The sequence below is a fragment of the Centruroides vittatus genome, unplaced genomic scaffold, assembly GCF_030686945.1.
Source record: "Centruroides vittatus isolate TY-2023 unplaced genomic scaffold, ASM3068694v2 contig_476, whole genome shotgun sequence".
Taxonomy (NCBI): Eukaryota; Metazoa; Arthropoda; class Arachnida; order Scorpiones; family Buthidae; genus Centruroides; species Centruroides vittatus.
Window position 1 is genome coordinate 362,728 of NW_027122268.1, and position 19,488 is coordinate 382,215.

The 19,488-nt window shown below is 33.2% G+C and overlaps 2 protein-coding genes across 2 annotated transcripts; both read right to left on the reverse strand.

The window, feature by feature from the left end:
- On the reverse strand, positions 1–7,652 carry LOC136977819 (uncharacterized). Its single transcript, XM_067273396.1, has 5 exons — positions 7,606–7,652; positions 7,435–7,527; positions 3,203–3,301; positions 391–760; positions 1–309 (listed from the first exon to the last, which is right to left on the reverse strand). The coding sequence occupies exons 1-4, from the start codon at positions 7,625–7,627 to the stop codon at positions 528–530; spliced, it is 447 nt and encodes a 148-aa protein (XP_067129497.1). The 5' UTR covers positions 7,628–7,652; the 3' UTR covers positions 1–309; positions 391–527.
- A 1,071-nt stretch (positions 7,653–8,723) lies between these two features.
- Positions 8,724–18,816, reverse strand: LOC136977836 (GLIPR1-like protein 1). Its single transcript, XM_067273422.1, has 6 exons — positions 18,682–18,816; positions 15,302–15,495; positions 14,954–15,154; positions 11,560–11,651; positions 11,393–11,475; positions 8,724–8,791 (listed from the first exon to the last, which is right to left on the reverse strand). The coding sequence occupies exons 2-6, from the start codon at positions 15,488–15,490 to the stop codon at positions 8,724–8,726; spliced, it is 633 nt and encodes a 210-aa protein (XP_067129523.1). The 5' UTR covers positions 15,491–15,495; positions 18,682–18,816.
- Positions 18,817–19,488: the final 672 nt, after the last annotated feature.

The window sequence follows — 19,488 nt, forward strand, 5'->3', positions numbered from 1 at the left end:
TATTGCAAAAATACTTATTTGATAAATTTGAAAGCCGATTATATAATTACGTTGATAAGTTATAAAAAGCAAGAGCTTAAATTAATATCATACGCAAAAAATATTTTAATTTTTCAATAAATATTAACACACATTTTAAACAACATGCTAAAGGACGAAAAATATTTTAACTCTTAAAGAAAAAAATTTTAAGTTTTAGTAACTAAAAACTTAAAAGAAAAAAGAATTGATTTTATAGCGTAGTCAACGTTGGAAAGGCTGCTGCTGCTACCCTTACAAAAAATATCAAAACAGGCCAAATAATGTAATCTAAAATAAAATTACTTTCGTTAATAAAAAGTAATTGCAAAAAAATATATCATATACTTTAATACATTATTTCTAGCATACCTTTTCTTGCACCAGAACCTGGAAACTCATAGTCTTCAATAATCAATTCCGTAGTCTTGGAGGTATCACCGGTCTTGTCACTTGTCATTCTAGTGTTGTTCATGGCACTAAGAGTTGCATTTTCAGGTTCTGCGTATTCAAATTCCGTGGGTGTTTCTGTATTTTTTTGGTGTTTTTGTAGTTGCTGCAAAGTCGACTCTCAATGCCGATTCGTTCTGGAATTGTTCATTTGTAAATGAACCAGGATTAACCGCTGTTGATGTTTCATTATTATTCTTAATGAATTGTGGTTCTTCATGTTTTTGTTTAATTATAAATTCTTCCCTTTTTTCATCGCAACTGGAATTATTCGAATGCTCTTCGAAGTTTCCTTACAAAAAGTTGTATGTGAATAGTAATTAAAATTTTACTCAGCTTACATATAACAATTTTAAACTGAACTACTACTACTTATTCCGATTATTTTAACTTAAAATAATAATTTATCTACCTGAATTCTAATATAAATATTACAATCAATTTAATTTTTCGAAATATTGTGCATCGTATGAATGAATATAAGGATTACATTATTCACATAACCGATTTTCAGCCCTAATTTCCAAAACCAAAATACCAATCTGTCGGTAATACTGGAAATACTGACTTACTGATAATGCCAGTTTAATATCGATTTTCCTGAACAATAATATTGGTTTTTCGGTATTTTGCTAATTTGAAAATACAGGTATACCTCGTCTTACGTCGGTAATTGGTTCCAGGGGAGGCGACGTAAGTCGAATTTACTTGTGTAGTTATGACGTAAGTCGTAGTTTCGACTTACGTCGTAACTAAACACCAATAATGAAGGAAACGCCAATAATGAGCACTTAAAGACCGCTAAATAAGACGACAACACAGAAACACAGATGTTTTCATGGTTTGTTCCCTAGAATTTATGATGATTATATTAACATTTACTGTAAATGTACATATTTTAATATGATTTTATGTGCTTTCAACGCTTTTCTAGTGATATTACGACTTCAATGTTTATGGCTGACGGATTTAAAGTCGAATAAACTGACTTAAAGTTGATTTTTATTTTTGCATATACTTTTTTGACAAACGACGTATAATCGGGAACGACGTAACTCGAGAGCGACGTAACTCGAGGTATACCTGTATATTTTTCAACTTTTTTTATAAAAACAATTATATAACACGTTATACACAAAGTGTAAAACAGATAAACTAATTTTCAACTTTTTAACCTACTTTACTGTGTAATGGACTTCCGGCATTAACGGTGGGCTCTTTGCTCGAATTAGTCCGTTAAATCTAATTTTATTGTGTTTGCATAACCCGAAATTTGAGAAAGATAATTTGTCGAAGAAGCTATAGAACGTCTTCTCAATTTCCGAGAAAAATAAGACATGTAGAGCAGTAACACCTACTGTATTAGTGCAACACCTAAGTAAAAAAAATGAATCTACAATGGAAACCGAAATGGAGAATACCATTCAGGAAACTGAAACCATTCACGCCAGTCACACAAGTAAAAATTTCGCGCCTGATGCTCTTACCAAAAGTGATAAGAGTAGAATCTGAGCAACAGGTTCATTCTTGAAATTCCATGTAGAAGTACGAGAAACAATGCAAATCCAAACAAGAAACTCGGCCCAGTCACAACTTAAGAATGCTATCAAAAAACGAGAAATGACCCTATTTGAAAGTGCGGGTTCCTGGGATTTCATGTACAGTACAACTCGCATATAACTATTTACTGTCTATTCTTCCTACTAGCGACAAGACGGAAAGAGTCTTTTCTATAGAAGGATGGTATGCACAAAAATAAGATCTTGTTGTGGGGATAATATTCTTAACACATGCTGTTTTCACGTCCATATCTAAAGATCTACGCAGACCAAAAATATAATAATAATAACTTAAACTTGAATCACTGATTTTATTGATGGTTTTTGAATAGCCATTCAATTATTCGCTTAGCAAAAAGTAATTTGTTAATTGCTGTATTTAATAATGTATTAAATACTTTTCTTTATACATTATTTATTAGTTTTTAATAAGTTTTATTTGGACAAAAACATAGCATCTAAACGAATTAAATATTTTACAAGAAACGAAAATACCTCGAATTTATACAGGAAAATTTGATTAGACAAGTGAGGAAACGTTTCATTACACGAGAAACTCGACAGAGTATGGGAACGATTTAAAATTTCATTTATGGAGAAGAATAAGTTTAAAACAGAAAATAACAGGAATATAAAACATGATTTATATTCTTTTAATGCTATTAAATTGTATCTGAAGCCCATTAATAAACACACGAAACTGATCAAGACTCACTTATTACTTATTTCATGATATTTAGAACTTTGTGCTATTTTGCCATCTGAATTAGTTTATAAGTTCATAAGTTTATAAGAATTATAGCAAAGCATAACTAAAGCTTCTGCAATATATATATATATAGATTTTACTTTTTTGTTTTTATTGTCTACGTGGACCTTATTTATAAATAGGAATTATTATACTGGTGTAGTTTCTGATTAGCAAAGAGGAATCTTAGTCAAAAGTCTATATCTCGATATTTGAAGACATCTTTTTGTGAAATATTACAATTAAATATATGCAATCTTTTCTTATGGTGTGTTTTTTTCTGACACATTTTTCTAGATTATCAATGTTTAAAAAAATTTCGAGTGTTAGAAGTAAAATTGATTTATAGTTCTAATTACAAAAATATTTATTTGATATTAAATTTAACGCTGATCATTTACAGTACAATAATATATACAGTACTTACTACAGAAACCACAGGTTTTTCTGCAAGGATGTTTTTCTTCCAAGTCAAAAATTTCGCAAGATTCATATGTACAATTTCTATTTTCGTCTTGACAAACTTCTAAAATACATAAATACTCGATTATATAATTTATAATTTAAAAATTCTTATGGTCATTGTTAAAAATATTAATAAACTATGGAATGGAAGTAGTAAAGAAATCAAAATTTAATCTTATTCCAAGGTCTAATATAAAATATCTCTTAATTGTTGTAATAAAAATATAAATTATCCTGCAATATTAACTTAATTTTTTAAAATATTGTGTATTTTGTGAGCTTATATAAAAAGTTTATTAGAACCTAAATTAATATTTACATTATTTATTAATACTGTTTAACATTTACAAATAAATATTAAATTAAAATTTAATATTAATTTACTCATTTTAATAAATATCTTTAATATTATTGTAAAGGTCGCCTTTGGTGGCCTGTGTCAAAGAAACCGCCCGACTGAGGTAATTGCTCCCACCTGGGGTCGAGGCCATAAACGGCCGGGAGGATCAAAGGTGGAGCGTCTCCACTTAAGGGACAATGTGTTGGCCACGTGCCGGCCAGCTTGAGAAAACAAGAATAAATAAAGCACGGACGCAAATGTGAGCTACGTCGGCGGGAGATAGGGCGGACGTCTTGGAAGGCTCTAAGAAGGGGAAGGAAGTGATTGGTCGCAGGAGGCAGTGCCAGAATCCCTTAAATTGGAAGGGTGGCAAAAAAACGAGGAGAAAGGGCGAGGGACCTGGTACGTGGCGGTCTCTAACAACAGGCAGACCTTTGAGGCGGATAGAGAGAGTGTTCTCCTCTTAGAAAGTCCTCTGGAGAAAGGTTGTTGTAGAGACGGACGGCCACGAGGTTAAGCCATCTCCGGAAGAGTGACTCGTGTTCCCGGGCCAGCTAAGTCGACGTGCTGCATCACAGCTTCGATACTGTAGTGTATGTAATGCTATTACATAGTGTATATCTTTGTAAATATTTGTAAATAAACTGTATATAACTAATTATCGAGTGTGGAGGTGTGACTTTCAACGGACCATCAAACGGACAATCTCGAGGCGTAAAGAACGACTCGGGACGGAACATTTGTAAAGATCACGAGACGAGTAAGAAGGATCTTCACTGGCGCAGTCTTCGACAGGATTTTCTTGCAAATCTTCAGGAGATTCTCGCAAGACGACAGGAAAGTACTGAGCCCACATTCGAGATTTGGATACTTACGGAAGGAAGAGTAGCCGGAAATCAAGGCGGAACAGAACTCAACAGTGGTAAGTTGTTCTTGATTATTTGTATTCAGAATGCCGGGACGCGGAAGGACTCAAGGGTCAAAAAGGGGTATGCCATGTTCTGAGGATCAGGGAGGTCGGGCTGATCTTAGTCAATCCCAGGAAATGGATACGGAGCCGGAAAAGGAAATTTTGGACCCCGAGGTCGAGGTCACAGGACAACCAGAATGAAATAGAGGGACGTGAGTCTGACGAGTTAGAGAAATTACGCTTGCAGATTAGACTAGCCGAGATAGAGACTAAAAACAAAGAAATAGAATCTAAAACCAAAGAAATGGACATTAGAAAGAGCGAAAAAGAAATGGAAACGCAAATTAGACTAGCCGAAATAGAGTTAGAGAGAGATCGTCTACGAAGTGATTCTAGGACTAGTAATAACTCTGAGCTGGGAGGTAACTTGGATAGCCTAGCTAGAAAAATTAGATGGGCTTTACCTAAAATGCCAGACAAGGAGGCGGAAGTACCGTCGTGGTTTCGGGCCGTAGAGGTAGTGTTACAAACGTACGATGTGCCGGAAGAACTTCAGGGGCAGCTAGTTTTAACGGTGCTATCGGAGAAATGTAAAACGGCGTTAAATAGGCTTACGGCAGACGAGATCAGGGATTACCAAACCTTAAAACAATTCCTACTAGACGAGCTGAGACTGTCTGCCGCTGAGTACCTCAAAGAGTTCACTTCCGCTGAAAAGGGAAGCAAAGAAACGTGGCCCCAATTTGCAGCTAGAATGGAGGATCTGTATCGGTATTATCTGAATAGTAGAGGCGTAGATTCTTTTGGGCAGCTAACAAAATTAGTGGTCTCGGATCACCTTAAGACTAAGTTAGATGCCGACACTAAGCGTTATGTTTTGTTGCAAGAAGGTAAAGGCTGGTTCCCACCGGAAGAGTTAGCCAGATACGCAGATAAGCATGCGGAGGCTGTGGCAAAGGGTGACGTTAGACTTATACCTGAACGCGAAAGGGATAGAACAGTCACTAGAACTGGAGGCATGAGCGCGAACAATGGAGGATCAAGAATGAGATGCTATGTCTGTGACCAAATGGGTCATCTCAGAAGGGATTGTCCTCGGAGACATACTAAAGAGGAAGGACCGAAGTCTAAAGCAACGCGAGCGGTTAAAATAGACGAAACGGTAGAATCGGACGAGCAGCTAGTAGCTAGGGTAAAGGTGAACAGGGAAACGATCAGCGGAAACGTACCCGTTAGTGTAAACAAAAATCTCCTGCTCGCTTGTAAAGATAATAAATTTTCTGCAATAGTGGACACGGGGGTAGATATGACGGTTATTAGGAAGTCTGTAGTGCCTGTTTACGTGTCGCGGGTAGCGAGAAAGGTTAAGTTAATCAGCGCATTTGGGCAGCAGGTATCAGCAGTGTTAGCGACAATACCTGTAAGACTAGAAGGGAGGTCGAGTAAAAAGAAAAATGATTACGCTCCAGCCTTGATAACTTGCGCATTAACTGACGAACTTAGCTGCGGTACAGATGCATTACTTTCGGCAGCCGATTATTGCGTTTTGAGGAGAGTCGAACGGACGAAAACGAATAGGCGACGGAAGCCAGTCGCGAAGGTTACGGTTGCGAAAGAAAGCGGGGAAAATAGGACGAGCCCCATGACAAATAAAAAGAGCGATGCTAGAAAATATTGTAAGGCGGGTCATAGTCGGCAGGCAAGCGTTCCCCTTCGGCTAGTTGACCGCACGCCTCTTAAGGAACAATCGGTAGCGCGGAATAATAAGGCAAAAATCGCGCACAGAAGAGGGAAAAATCGTAATGAGATCGACGTACTATCCAGACTGGAGGTCAGGAGCAATCCGGAACCCCCAGATCGTACAGACAAGGCAGTTATGGCGGTATTAAGTCCTTCGGATAGATGTAATCAGTATCTACCAGGCGATTCTGAATGCAATGTGACGGGACAATTTGCCGAAGATGTTATTGACTGTGTAAAATATCTCTTTCTGTAAAATATTAAATACTGTATATTGTTAGTATAGTTTATTATTTGTAGTAACTTGATCCTTGTAATAAGAAAGGAGGAAGTGTAGTGTAACAAAATAATTTGTACGGTAAAGATTGCTGTGTGTCGCGGTAGTATTGTTTATGTCAAACAGGCTTTTGTTGAAGCGCAGTTTGAACCTTGTCGGTGGGAGGTGTAAAGGTCGCCTTTGGTGGCCTGTGTCAAAGAAACCGCCCGACTGAGGTAATTGCTCCCACCTGGGGTCGAGGCCATAAACGGCCGGAAGGATCAAAGGTGGAGCGTCTCCACTTAAGGGACAATGTGTTGGCCACGTGCCGGCCAGCTTGAGAAAACAAGAATAAATAAAGCACGGACGCAAATGTGAGCTACGTCGGCGGGAGATAGGGCGGACGTCTTGGAAGGCTCTAAGAAGGGGAAGGAAGTGATTGGTCGCAGGAGGCAGTGCCAGAATCCCTTAAATTGGAAGGGTGGCAAAAAAACGAGGAGAAAGGGCGAGGGACCTGGTACGTGGCGGTCTCTAACAACAGGCAGACCTTTGAGGCGGATAGAGAGAGTGTTCTCCTCTTAGAAAGTCCTCTGGAGAAAGGTTGTTGTAGAGACGGACGGCCACGAGGTTAAGCCATCTCCGGAAGAGTGACTCGTGTTCCCGGGCCAGCTAAGTCGACGTGCTGCATCACAGCTTCGATACTGTAGTGTATGTAATGCTATTACATAGTGTATATCTTTGTAAATATTTGTAAATAAACTGTATATAACTAATTATCGAGTGTGGAGGTGTGACTTTCAACGGACCATCAAACGGACAATCTCGAGGCGTAAAGAACGACTCGGGACGGAACATTTGTAAAGATCACGAGACGAGTAAGAAGGATCTTCACTATTATATTAACGATTTATATTTTTACAATAATAAATTTTTATTGTATAAACCTACTAGAACAGTCAAATGAATCCCATCCATTTTTACATTGACATTTGCAATCCGAAGTATCCAGTACGCCACAATTATAACAATATAAGTTGCACTCTGTAAGAAAAATATGTTTAAAAGTTTGATTGAAATTTAGGAATTTATAAGAATATTTCTAATCTTTTTAAAACTTACTGCAACTCAAGTTGTATTTCATACATAAATCTTTATTCACTAGAAAAAAAAATTAAAGAAAAATTCTATATTAAAAGATATATTTTATTTATTTACGTACAATAATTACTTTAGTTTTTAAATATTTTTATCAATTGTTACCATATATATACCTATATTTACAGACGTATCTGGCTTCAGCGGTCGGAATTCATCCGTTCGCGCGAACGAGATTCGGGGAGGGGATACTAATATAATCCCGGGAAAATTTGTGGTAGAAAAAAATATCACGGCAATAGTCGAATAAAATGGGGAGTTTCTTCGCTACTTCCTTAGATATTGAGGAAATTCGCCAAAATGTGAGAATCTTATGTTTTATAAGTGAAGTTAAAAAGTTGTTTACTTTGTTTCTGATCAGTTACTCGTTACCTTGCACTACTTACACTGTTATATGCTTGCACTAAGCGCCAGTCAGTCTCGGTTATGGAACCAGGGTTTCGATTTTTACGAAAAACCGAAACCGAAAAGGAAAATCCGTTTTTATTTAAAAACATGGCCCACACTTCTTTTCTCCTTTAAAAATTAGATACTTTTTAAGGCCTTTTATGGATCGTGAAAAAAATTTTTAAGCACTTACATCCTCAGTATGCATGAACCAATAAACCAAAACAATTGACTATAATGAATGTTTAGAGATTAGATTTAAATCATATTGAAGAGTTGACTATGTATAGCATTTTATGTTACAATTATTGAAGAAATAAATATAAAGAACATTTTAACATTTTACATTTTCTTCTATATATAACAGACAGCACTTTACTTATGTAAGTAGACCAATCCACAGCTTACAGAAGCTAAACACTTACACCGCAACACTCACAAGGCGAGGTTACACCTGACGAAAAACACATTTGGCCGAGATTATGTTATAAAATAGATCCACATATCGAAAGATAATTGCATGCCTTTAAAGTAGTTGCCTGGCCATCTCCTCACAAGAAAATGTCATTTGAATTTTACAAAATAAGGTAATAAATAATTCAAAAAAATTAAGATTAAAATTAAAATTTTGTGTTTTAAATTTTTTAATAACGGAAACTAAAGAGAAAAAGTAATAAAAAGAAAAAAACCATAATTCATTCAAGGCACGATCCACAAATCATTCGTTTATTATATACGGCTATTTCTACTATGGCAATTAACCCTGTTAATGGAAATTATAATGGTATTTTCTCACGAAAGAGTGGGCAGTACCATCTTTCAATATGACGAGTTTTATACCAGAACCTCAGCAAAATGTTTCCCATCAAATGCGACTTCTCCTGTCACTATAAATTTTAAAAAATTACTGAAAAATTCCTTGTTCTACTGTACATAAGTTCATAAAAAACCTTACAATTAGTTTTGCCATATTTTTTAACAACAAACAAACTTTATGTAATTGCTAAGTTCAACCGAAAATCAGTAAATATGTATATAGAACTTTCTTACAAAAAAATTTCATAATAAGATAAACAATAAGATTTAAAAAAAACTTTCTTAAATAAATTTTGCGTTATTAGATGTCAAAAAGTCTGTTAATTAGCACCTGGTACTAAAATAGGCCATTCGTGGAATCGAAATGAAGTTTATTTCTATTAATGAATGTATTACATCAGGTTTATAATTGTATATGCTATCTTATGTTAATGATACGGGATTAAAGCGATAGACCTTTAATTAATTGTATGTTTTATTTTGAACTTTCAGTGTGCTAATAATTATTCGATAATTTTGTAATTTATTGAAATTTGTTAAATCGTATGTTTTTGAACACGAGAGGGCGTAAGTATGAAGAAGAAAATAGTGGGAAGAATGTATTGTTTGTCCATCATAACGAACCTATTAAACTTTAATTCTTTTTTTTTAAAACTGGAATTGTTCTTTGTATATTCTGCAAAATACCCACAACTTATTAACTGGTTCGTATATTATAGTTTATTTTTCCTGCAATAATTTTCGGGGAAATTTTTGTATGCTCATAGGAAATTTTGCACCACTCCTGCCTGGCTGTAATAGTTTGTAAATTTTAAAAGCTTGCTAAATATTTTATAGTAAATTATTCAAATTTAATCGAATCTATTTCCTTAAATATTAGTTATAATTATCATAGAGAACATAGCAATAGCAATGTTCTTTGTACTGTATTTAATATTTTATGGCAAAAAAAAAATTATGTACATTTGAATTATGTGAGAATGAGTCAAATGAAAACCTTAAAAAGTGCGATAGAAATTCTGGACATCGTACCGACGTCATATTAATAGTATAAAGATGCTCGCCCCAATAGAGCTAAGCGCGGAAGGTAAGCAGCGTCTGTCATCCTATCTTTTGAGCAGTAAATGGATGAAACCTATCGAAGTTCACTGGCAAATGAATATTCAGCAGAATGGTGTACGAGTATTCTGCCACTCCAGAAAATGTTTAAGTGAATTAGGAAGTCAGAAATGACATTAGTTAAGTGACAGATGTTTCTCGACTAGGTCGGGAACACCGAATAGTGAGTGACATCATAATCGATTGCAGAAGTTGAATTCATCGAGTGATGATTAATATTACAACTGCACTTCTTGAATTCAGTCATGATATGTTCCTGTTCACGTTGTAAACTGGAACATATCATGACTGATGCAAGATAGGTGCAAAGACAGTTGATGGATTCCGGAATTGGAACAGCAATAGATGTAAACAATATTTTGACACATTGTTGCAAAAGGTGACGGTTCTCAGTAATGTTACTGGAGATGAAACATGTAATTTACAAACAAACTACTTCAAACAACCTTTACTCTGCAATAAAATTAATTCTTTACTCTAACGTTTTCGGTTAGCTTTACTAACCCTCTTCAGGATTGACAAAAAAAAAAAACAACCTCTTCAGGATTGACAAAAAAAGTTTTTCGAACGTATTTTTCGAAATAACGGTTTTTTTTGTCAATCCTGAAGAGGGTTAGTAAAGCTAACCGAAAACGTTAGAGTAAAGAATTAATTTTACTGCAGAGTAAAGGTTGTTTGTAGTAGTTTGTTTGTAGTAATGCAGTGTACGTGTAATTTATGTTAGTAATACGTGTACTAACACGAAACGACGAGAGCGAGCAAGGAATAGTGATATTCCTCCTAACCAAAACCGAAGTTTCGAACGCAGTGATCTGCAAGATAGGTTAAGGAACGAACAAGACGTCATTTTTGAATATTACATGCCCGGGTGAAATACCACTCTAATCACCAGCGCCACGTACTCAATCTTCTCATAAACCGTTTTCGATATGCAATCAAAACCAAATCATATGAACTTCTGAAAACAAGTATCTTTTAGCAATGTAACAATGTTTGGCCACATACTACCGTGCAATGGTTAAAACAATCGAGGACTTGATAAAAACTTAAAGTTGCAATAGATGGAAAGATTTTCAGGACGGACGGAGTGCTGAAACAGGTAATTTAGGAGTGGTTGTGCATGCGACAAAAAGATTTTTCTCTAGAGGAATATATGCAGTTTGTAAAAGCTGGAGGACTTGTATCAAACGCAATGGAAACTACATAAGAAAACGACACAGTAGCATGTCACCTTTGTTTCAAAACTGTTAAAAACTAAATTTAAAGTTTCCGTTTGACTCACCTTCATACATTCATTTCGATATAAATACTTAAATAACTTGATTTTAATGAATAATAACAAACTGCAGAAAATTAAATTTTCTTACTTTATATTGCTAAAATTTAATTAGACCTATATTTTAGAAAATTAAAAGGAGTTTATTTTTACCACAGAGATTTTGTGCGCAAAGATGAGTTTTACAAACAGAACACGGTTTACCTATTATATAAGGTTTTGTTGTATTGGATAATCTGTAAATTATAAAATTCATTTATTATAATGATATGAATAATTAATAAAAAAAACTAAAATAACGCTATTTAAAATTTACTTACACTCGATCGATATAACACAAAATCAAATATTCATTGTCATTCCAACATTTATTTATTCCACATCCAATCGTTTTTACTTCAGCTTGAATTATCTATTATCAAAAATTTATTAGTAAAATACAATTTGGAACTTTTTCAGAGTTAAGCAACTTCTTTTACACTTTCCAGTGTAACCAACATTCACTTTCGCCTATTGATTTTTCGCACTGACTCCAAGTAATCGCAATCTAGCCTGTAGAGTTATCAAAGCCACCTTTTAAAATCATCAAATGTCTTCTCACAATCCGTCAAAGTTACATTAGAATAGCAAGCATTTTCGAATACCATCAAGTGTCTTGCCCTATCGCTAATATAGGCGTTGTTAGGAAAACGAAATTGAAAAAAGCTCATAGAGTTTACATTATGTTCATTTTGAGGAGCCTCTTTGACGGGAACAAACGTGATTCCTAGCCTACAATATAGATCCTGTGTGTAATGACGTGTCCTTTTGGAGGTGTGAGATGATTATGATAGATGCACTTAAGTGTCAGTACCGAATAGTCGCGGTACATGTTCCCCAAGAAAACGTTTCAACAAAAAGTCAATTATATAAGATGCTAACAATGATCTTTCCGATTAAGATGACGTATTGCTTAAAAACTAAAGAACATAGCATCATATTTTGTGGATCACAAAATTGAGAAACTCATTTTCTTTTATTAGCAAACGTCAGTTGTCCGCATTATCCCAGAAAAATGGCGAATGAATAGGAGTGTGTTAGGACGTTTAGAACGGTTGTCATGTGCCCACGTCTAAAACAACCGTGTGATAACATTTCCGAGAAAAAATTACCTTCAGCACCGTCGACAAAGGTCTTATAAAAGTTTCTATAAAACTGGCATCTTTTGCAAAAGATCTACGAGACGGCCGAGAGTGACTGAAGAGAATATCGAAAGAATTCGTCAATCGTTTATCTGAATTTCTTGAAGTCGACGAAATGTGCCAGTCCGGATTCAGGTTTTCCGCAGCCAACAATCTGGGAAGTTCTGCGGAAAAGCGCAACCTCGAAGTCGTATCATATCACTTACTGCAAGCAATTAAGCGCAACGATAGTAAGAAAATATTTTATTTCAGCGTCGGAATGTTGAGTAGCATTAAAAAGAATAAAGACTACCTGAAAACGGCGTGTTACAACAAAGAAACATGTCATCTGTAGAGAAAAGTAAACAGACATAACATTCGTGTTTGGGTAAGATAGAATCCTTAATCTTGTGTTGAGTATTAACGAGACCTACTTAAAGTTAATGCCTTAGCTGCTAGAAGACAGCTCAACTTTGGCAGATTGGGGCACGTCCTCATTATTACCGAAATGTAACAGCATTTGACGTTGAAACATTCCCAGACAGATGGATCGGGCAAGAGGAATTGATAACCTGGCCTCCTCGCTCACCAAATCTAACCCCATGGACGTTTTCTTTGGGGTTTCATTTAAGACAATATTTACGTTCTACCATTGCCAAGAACGATAACGAAACTGATGAGAACCACTGCAGCCTTTGACAAATTGTAGTAAGGATACTCAGCAAAATGTATGGCGCCAGGAAGAATACATGCTTACCATATAGATGTATTACGGCAACAAAGGTATCCACGTTAAATTGGACTAACAGCGAAGCATTCCTGGAAAAACTTTTTCAGCTTTTTTATTCTGAGATCCACAAACGATGATCTTACATTCTTCAGTTTCTATCTGTGTATGATTATAAATGATTTTTCCGATTAAGAACGAATATCGCTTAAAAATAAGCAATATTTGTTCTTAATCGAAAAATTCATTTCTAATCACCCTGTAGTACTCCGAGTTTACCTTTACATTTGCAGATACGCACATGCTTGTTTGGCGTTTTCCAGTCAAAGTGCCAACAACTATAAACGTCTCTCCAAAACATTTATTCTAGTCAACTGTTTAACTTTGTGGAACCATTTTACCATTTTGACGTTGTGAATAACAGATTCGTCGTTGTCCATGCAACTATCAAAGTAAAAGTAAGCATCATTCATCGTTACCCTAAAGCGTGGTCTGTCTCCAGTAAGGTACTGTATAAACCAGTAAGGTTTATAGATGCCGTCTTTCGTTTTTGTGTGTTAAGATCATTTCTCTTTTTCAGGGACAAGTCTAGTTTCTTCGTAATTTTATTTTGGCAGGGAAAAGTTTCCTTAGCAACCAGTTTTGCCAGCTTCTGATCATTGCATCTTATACTGAATTTGTGATGCGGTTTAGAGAGTTCTACTTGTCCTTGTGATGCAGCCAGTCTTTTATGACCAACACAGCTGGTTATGTTGTAAATGGTAAAATTTCCGGCATAGAAATGGTATTTTAAGCAGACGTAGTAACTAGCATGGTACATTTTATCTTTGACAGGGACATATCGTTCCTGGAAAAGCCTATCACCAGTACTTCTGCTAGTTATTAATTGATTTGGACATTTCTAATAATAACAGCTGCAAATTCGAATTACATGAAACTGTAAAATAGAATGTTTTGTGATTCAAATTCGTTCAATTGTAGTCGGCATAGTGCATTTAATCTAGCCTACTTTGGAGTGTGTAAATAAATTTACCAAAGCCTTTATAATCATTAAATATTAGATTTTTAAAAAGCTGAAAACAAAGTTCATTATTCTTGACTAATTAAAAGTCTCCGAGAAGAATTCAAAATAATTTAGAGTAATTTGTTTACATGAATATTCGGTTAAATACTCATTAAATAAGAGTGTGTTTAACGTGGTATAAGAACAAAACTCAATGCAAAATGAAAAAATCCAGCAACGTGTTGCGTAATTTTTCCTTCAAGAGTTAATAAAAATTGTGTGTGGTGCCACTTGTTATGAGATTTTTAATCAAAAAACTCAATATTATTATTATAAAATGGCAGAAAGCTTAATTTTGAGCGTAGAGATGAGTCTACGCTCAAAATTAAGCTTTCTGCCATTTATAAAATTAAGCTTTGAGTTAAAAAGAAAAATTGTAAATACTGATAACCAGTAAAATCAGTTTCGATACCCCCTGCCGTTACTGGCTGGTATCGATACTTTTGTGGTATCGGAACGTCACTACATATAAAACGGAAAGTAGTGATCGACATTTATTCATTATTTTGTCTTTGATGCGTTGATTCATTAAAATAATGAATACTTTTGAAAATGATATATGTTTAACTTGGATCTTTCAAGTAACGCATGGAGAAGCCACGGGTATTTACTATTCGCACATCACTATAATTTACTGACCATTTTGATATCAGTTCGTTTAAACTGTATTTTCTATTTTAGGCTAACTTTTTAGAATGATTTTGTGTTAAACAGTTTTGGAATAAAACTTAAACATAAAATTAAAATTTAATAATGTATTTTACCTTTTGATAAACATCGCATAAGTTTCGTTCGACACATCTATTATCTGGAATATTATATGTAATAAATTCATTACGCCAAGCTTCTATGACGTATTCCAGATCTGAATGATTTCCTCTGTAAACAATCTTGTTGGCTGAAAGTTGCGAATGGCAGGAAGCAACGTCTTTTTCAGCTTTATTAGCTAATATCTCATCCCATTGCTAAAAGATAAATTTTATGATACATATTTTAATATATTATCAAAAGGTAAATTAACATTTTTATATATATTTTTGAAAATATAAAAATATTTAAATTTCTAAAAATTAAAGTGACAGAAAAAGATTTAAAACAACATATTTGTTTACCACAAAATTCATATCCGCAGCCTTAGGAACAACGTTATTTCTAGCATCATTTAAAAATGTTATAAATTTTCTAATTTCATAAAAAGTGAAAGACGTCTTTTCTGTTGATAGGGTAATTAGGCTTTCACTTAAACTCCAATTGAAATTCATGAACAAAATAACGAAGAACATACACCGACGATTATCCATATTTGCTGGGAAGAAAAATATTGTAATTGATAAATTAATAAGGTAAAGAAGTAAAATTAATACCTAGAAATAAAAGAATTAATATGAAACTACCAATAATTTAAGTAATATTCTTCATATAAGACAATATGAAACCTGGAACACATCAAAAAATGTATACGTTACTAGAAAATATATTTCTGCGATATGTTTAATAAATTTACTAAATTTTTCATTATTTTTACGGAGGAAAGTAATATAAATCGTTGGCATTTCTGTTAAAAGCTGAATGAATTAATTAATAAGTAAATATTTAATGAATAACGATTCATTAAATATTTACTAATTAAAATTTTATCAAGTTAAACGTTTTGAAATGTTTTAACATGTCCTGTTAATGTCATAGTCGAAAAACCAAAATTTTCACTTAGTGTAATGTTGTTTACTTACAAACATACATCAAACGAAACCCGATATCATAAGCAAACACACCAACAACTGCCGTAAATGATCGACCGAAGGTCCGGATAGCGTAACTGGTAACGACCAGTTACGCTATCCGGACATTATGGGGATCGGCATTCGGACACTAACGGGTCCGCACGATAAGCGGGAGTTGTGGGTTCGAATCCCGCTTCGGGCCGATTCTTTTCTTCCACTTTAATCTTAATTAATTAATTAAATATTATAACTATTAATTTTAATAAGAGATGGCGCCTAACTCTAGTGCCAAATTTATTTCTAATCCATAATCATTTATTCAAAATTTAGTCCGATCATTTACGGTAGTTGTTTACTTTTTCTTATATTATCGGTCAATTATTATTATAGTACAGTATAGGCGTTCCCGGATAACCTGAAGGTTTCTGAATCATATCTTTCACGTGTTTCCACAGAAAGAAATATAATGCCCACCATGATCTCCCGATCTTGGCGGGCACGCTATCGAGCATACCGGATCACGATCTTCTCCTATGACGAAGCTATGAATGGATAATAATGCTCACGATTCGACTTGTGCGCCATTTTACAGTACGAAAAAAATCTTTATAAAATTTGAGTTTTCTCATCAAATGCCAATTGTTGCTTTTATGTGTCAGGCACCTTAACAATTCCAGCTTCATTCTATAAGATTTGTGAAAACAGATCCAAAAGCAGCTAGGAACGCATTGCATTTATTTATTAATGGCAACGTTTCTTTTCTGCAAGATCCTAGAATATAAGGTTACCTCATACGGCTGTTTTAGCAACTTTCTGCCAGATTCTGGATATACGCAATCCGTAGGTCAAGAGACTGCTTCATAACAGTTAGCGAAGGAATGAAATTTTGGAATTTCAGTATTTTTGTTACTTTGTTAAGAGTTTTTACACTCTTAACAAAGTACACTCTTCGACGATAAATATATCTATCGTTATTACTATTATTAAACATATTTATGTTGATGGATAAAAATTGTACGGACGTAACAAAACTGTTCCTAGAGCCGTTTGATATTGTCGTAGTCTTTACACTTCGTTCTGTAGAAATTACAGAATATGATTACAGATAAAATATATTTATTACTAAAATACTTTAAAATACTAAGAATAGTTTTCTTCGTGTATATAAATAGTATCTGCAGAATGAAATGACGACTACAAATAATAAACTGGCCGATAACAGGACGTTAACACTTAAAATAACTCGAGATGTAAAAAAGAAATATTGTTTATTATTAATTAATATAACTTTTTTAAAAATATGCATATTTACGTAAAATGCACAGAAATGCAAAATATAAAAATGTTTAATATATTGTATAAATTTATTGTAGTGTTTTTTATTTGTATAATAATTTTTATGTAAGAAACGTTAATACTACTTTTTTCCACTTCGGATTATATCATATCTTGACCAGATTTATTTGGGAAAATAAAAAAAGCATAGCTAAATTTTATTATTATTTTTAAATGCCAGGAACAATATGTGCTGTTGCAACTTGTAATAACAGCTATTATAAAACAAAGTTATTAAACAGGAAAGTTATTTTAGATTTCCTAAAGATCCAATAATAAGAAGACAATGGATCCATAATTGTAAAAAAAAAAACACACATTCAATCCTGATTCTTGCCATGTTTGCTCTGATCTTTCACATAAAATAATTTTGAGACAAATTTAAAAGCCAAATTATTAGGTTGATTGGCAAAACCCAAAGAAAACTTCACTAATGACAGTAAATTTAGGAAATATAGAAAATAAAAATATTAATAAGTCAAACCAAAGAAAAAATCGTTTATTAAAAAGAAATAGGAAAACCTTCAGATGTAAATAAACAGGATAAACCAGAAAGAATCTCTTAAATGTAATGATTGTAAAACTTTAGATCTTAATTTTGAATTAAAACATGAAAATTCTATTTTAAAAAATGAAGATTGAAAATATTGTGATTAGAATGGAAGCAATCCAAAGAAATCTGAAATTTTGGAAAAGTAAAACTGTCATCATCCAAAAATAACATGAAAAATTGAATGAAAAAAAATAAAAAATAAAAAGATTTTGTTATATTAATATTGAAAGGTACTGTACCTTTACAGAAACACAAATGTATAATCTGCTGGAGAGAAAAAGGGGAATTAAATGAAAGATTTGGCATATTTAAGCATAAGATCATAATTATACTTAAGAGATCAAATAAATACACTGTTACCTGCAGTTTAAACACTTCAATGATGGGCATATTAAATGATGTTATAAACATGATGAAAATTAAAGGCTTTGAACTTTCAGAAGAGGAAATACAGTTCTTCAGTGTGATGTTATGAAGGTAAATACTGTATATACTGTATTTATATTGATGAAATCACATGATATTTCGGGTAAAATGTATATATGAATATGATAAAGTTATTGGACCCAATAATCAAGTTTTAATAATGTTTTGAAGTATTCCATTTCAAATATTTGAATTCAAATATTTAAAACTTTGTATTAATAGATTAAAAAGTAATTAACAAATTAATTTAAAATAAAATTATTCATTAATCAAATAAATATCAAAATATGAATTTCGAATTAGGCCTAACAACTTCAATTTTAAAAATTCACATTTTCACAGTTTTAACATAAAATTTATTGAATAGATAGAAATATATCAATTCAATTTGTGTTTATTCAATTTAATTATATTTTAGAATTAATAAAATAGTTAATTATTTAAATAATAAATTTACCTAAACTTTGAACGATCCTTCCTTCGCTTTTGAAACTTTTCGAATAAATATCGTCTGGTTATTTTATTGGACCAATGATTTTTAAAACGTTAAGTCATGCGCAGAAATGTTATAGAGCGTCATCTAGAGTTGCCAGTTTATTTTTTTTTAAATTAATAATTTAATTTCATTACTTCGGTATTTGTAATCTTTTAACTCGTTAGACATTTAAAAGTAGTATTTAAATGAAATATCTAAAAAATAGTAAATAGTAGAACATTTTTGAAACCGCTTTATGCCGAATATTGTAATATGAAAACTGTCGGCTTAAGTTCCTATGGCAGAGATTAGTGGCAACATAAGCATCGTATTTAAACAATATAATTTGTAACGCTGTAAAAGATGAAATTTTTCAATTTCAGGTCAGATTTTTAATACAAAAACTTCCGTACTTAATATATTTAGAAATATTTATGTTTATAAACACGGCTCTTTTTATTAATGAAGGTCGCGCTAACGGCTGTAGGCATATCCATAGCTATTTCATTGCAACACGAATTGCTGTAACGTAATCTTTGTTTAAATTTTATTAATGTAAGCCAGATAAAAATATATCGTGATGTCGGATTATATATATACATTTGTATAAAGCAGATTGCAGATAAACATTTGTATAAAGAGTTGTCACAACAACTCTTACAAATAGTGATTGGAAAACTCTTACAAATGAAACTCTTACATTTGAAACTCTTACAAATAGTGAAATTAGGAAAATTATATTCCGATAAATTTACTGGTAATTAAATTTTTTTACCGGTATTTCGGTTT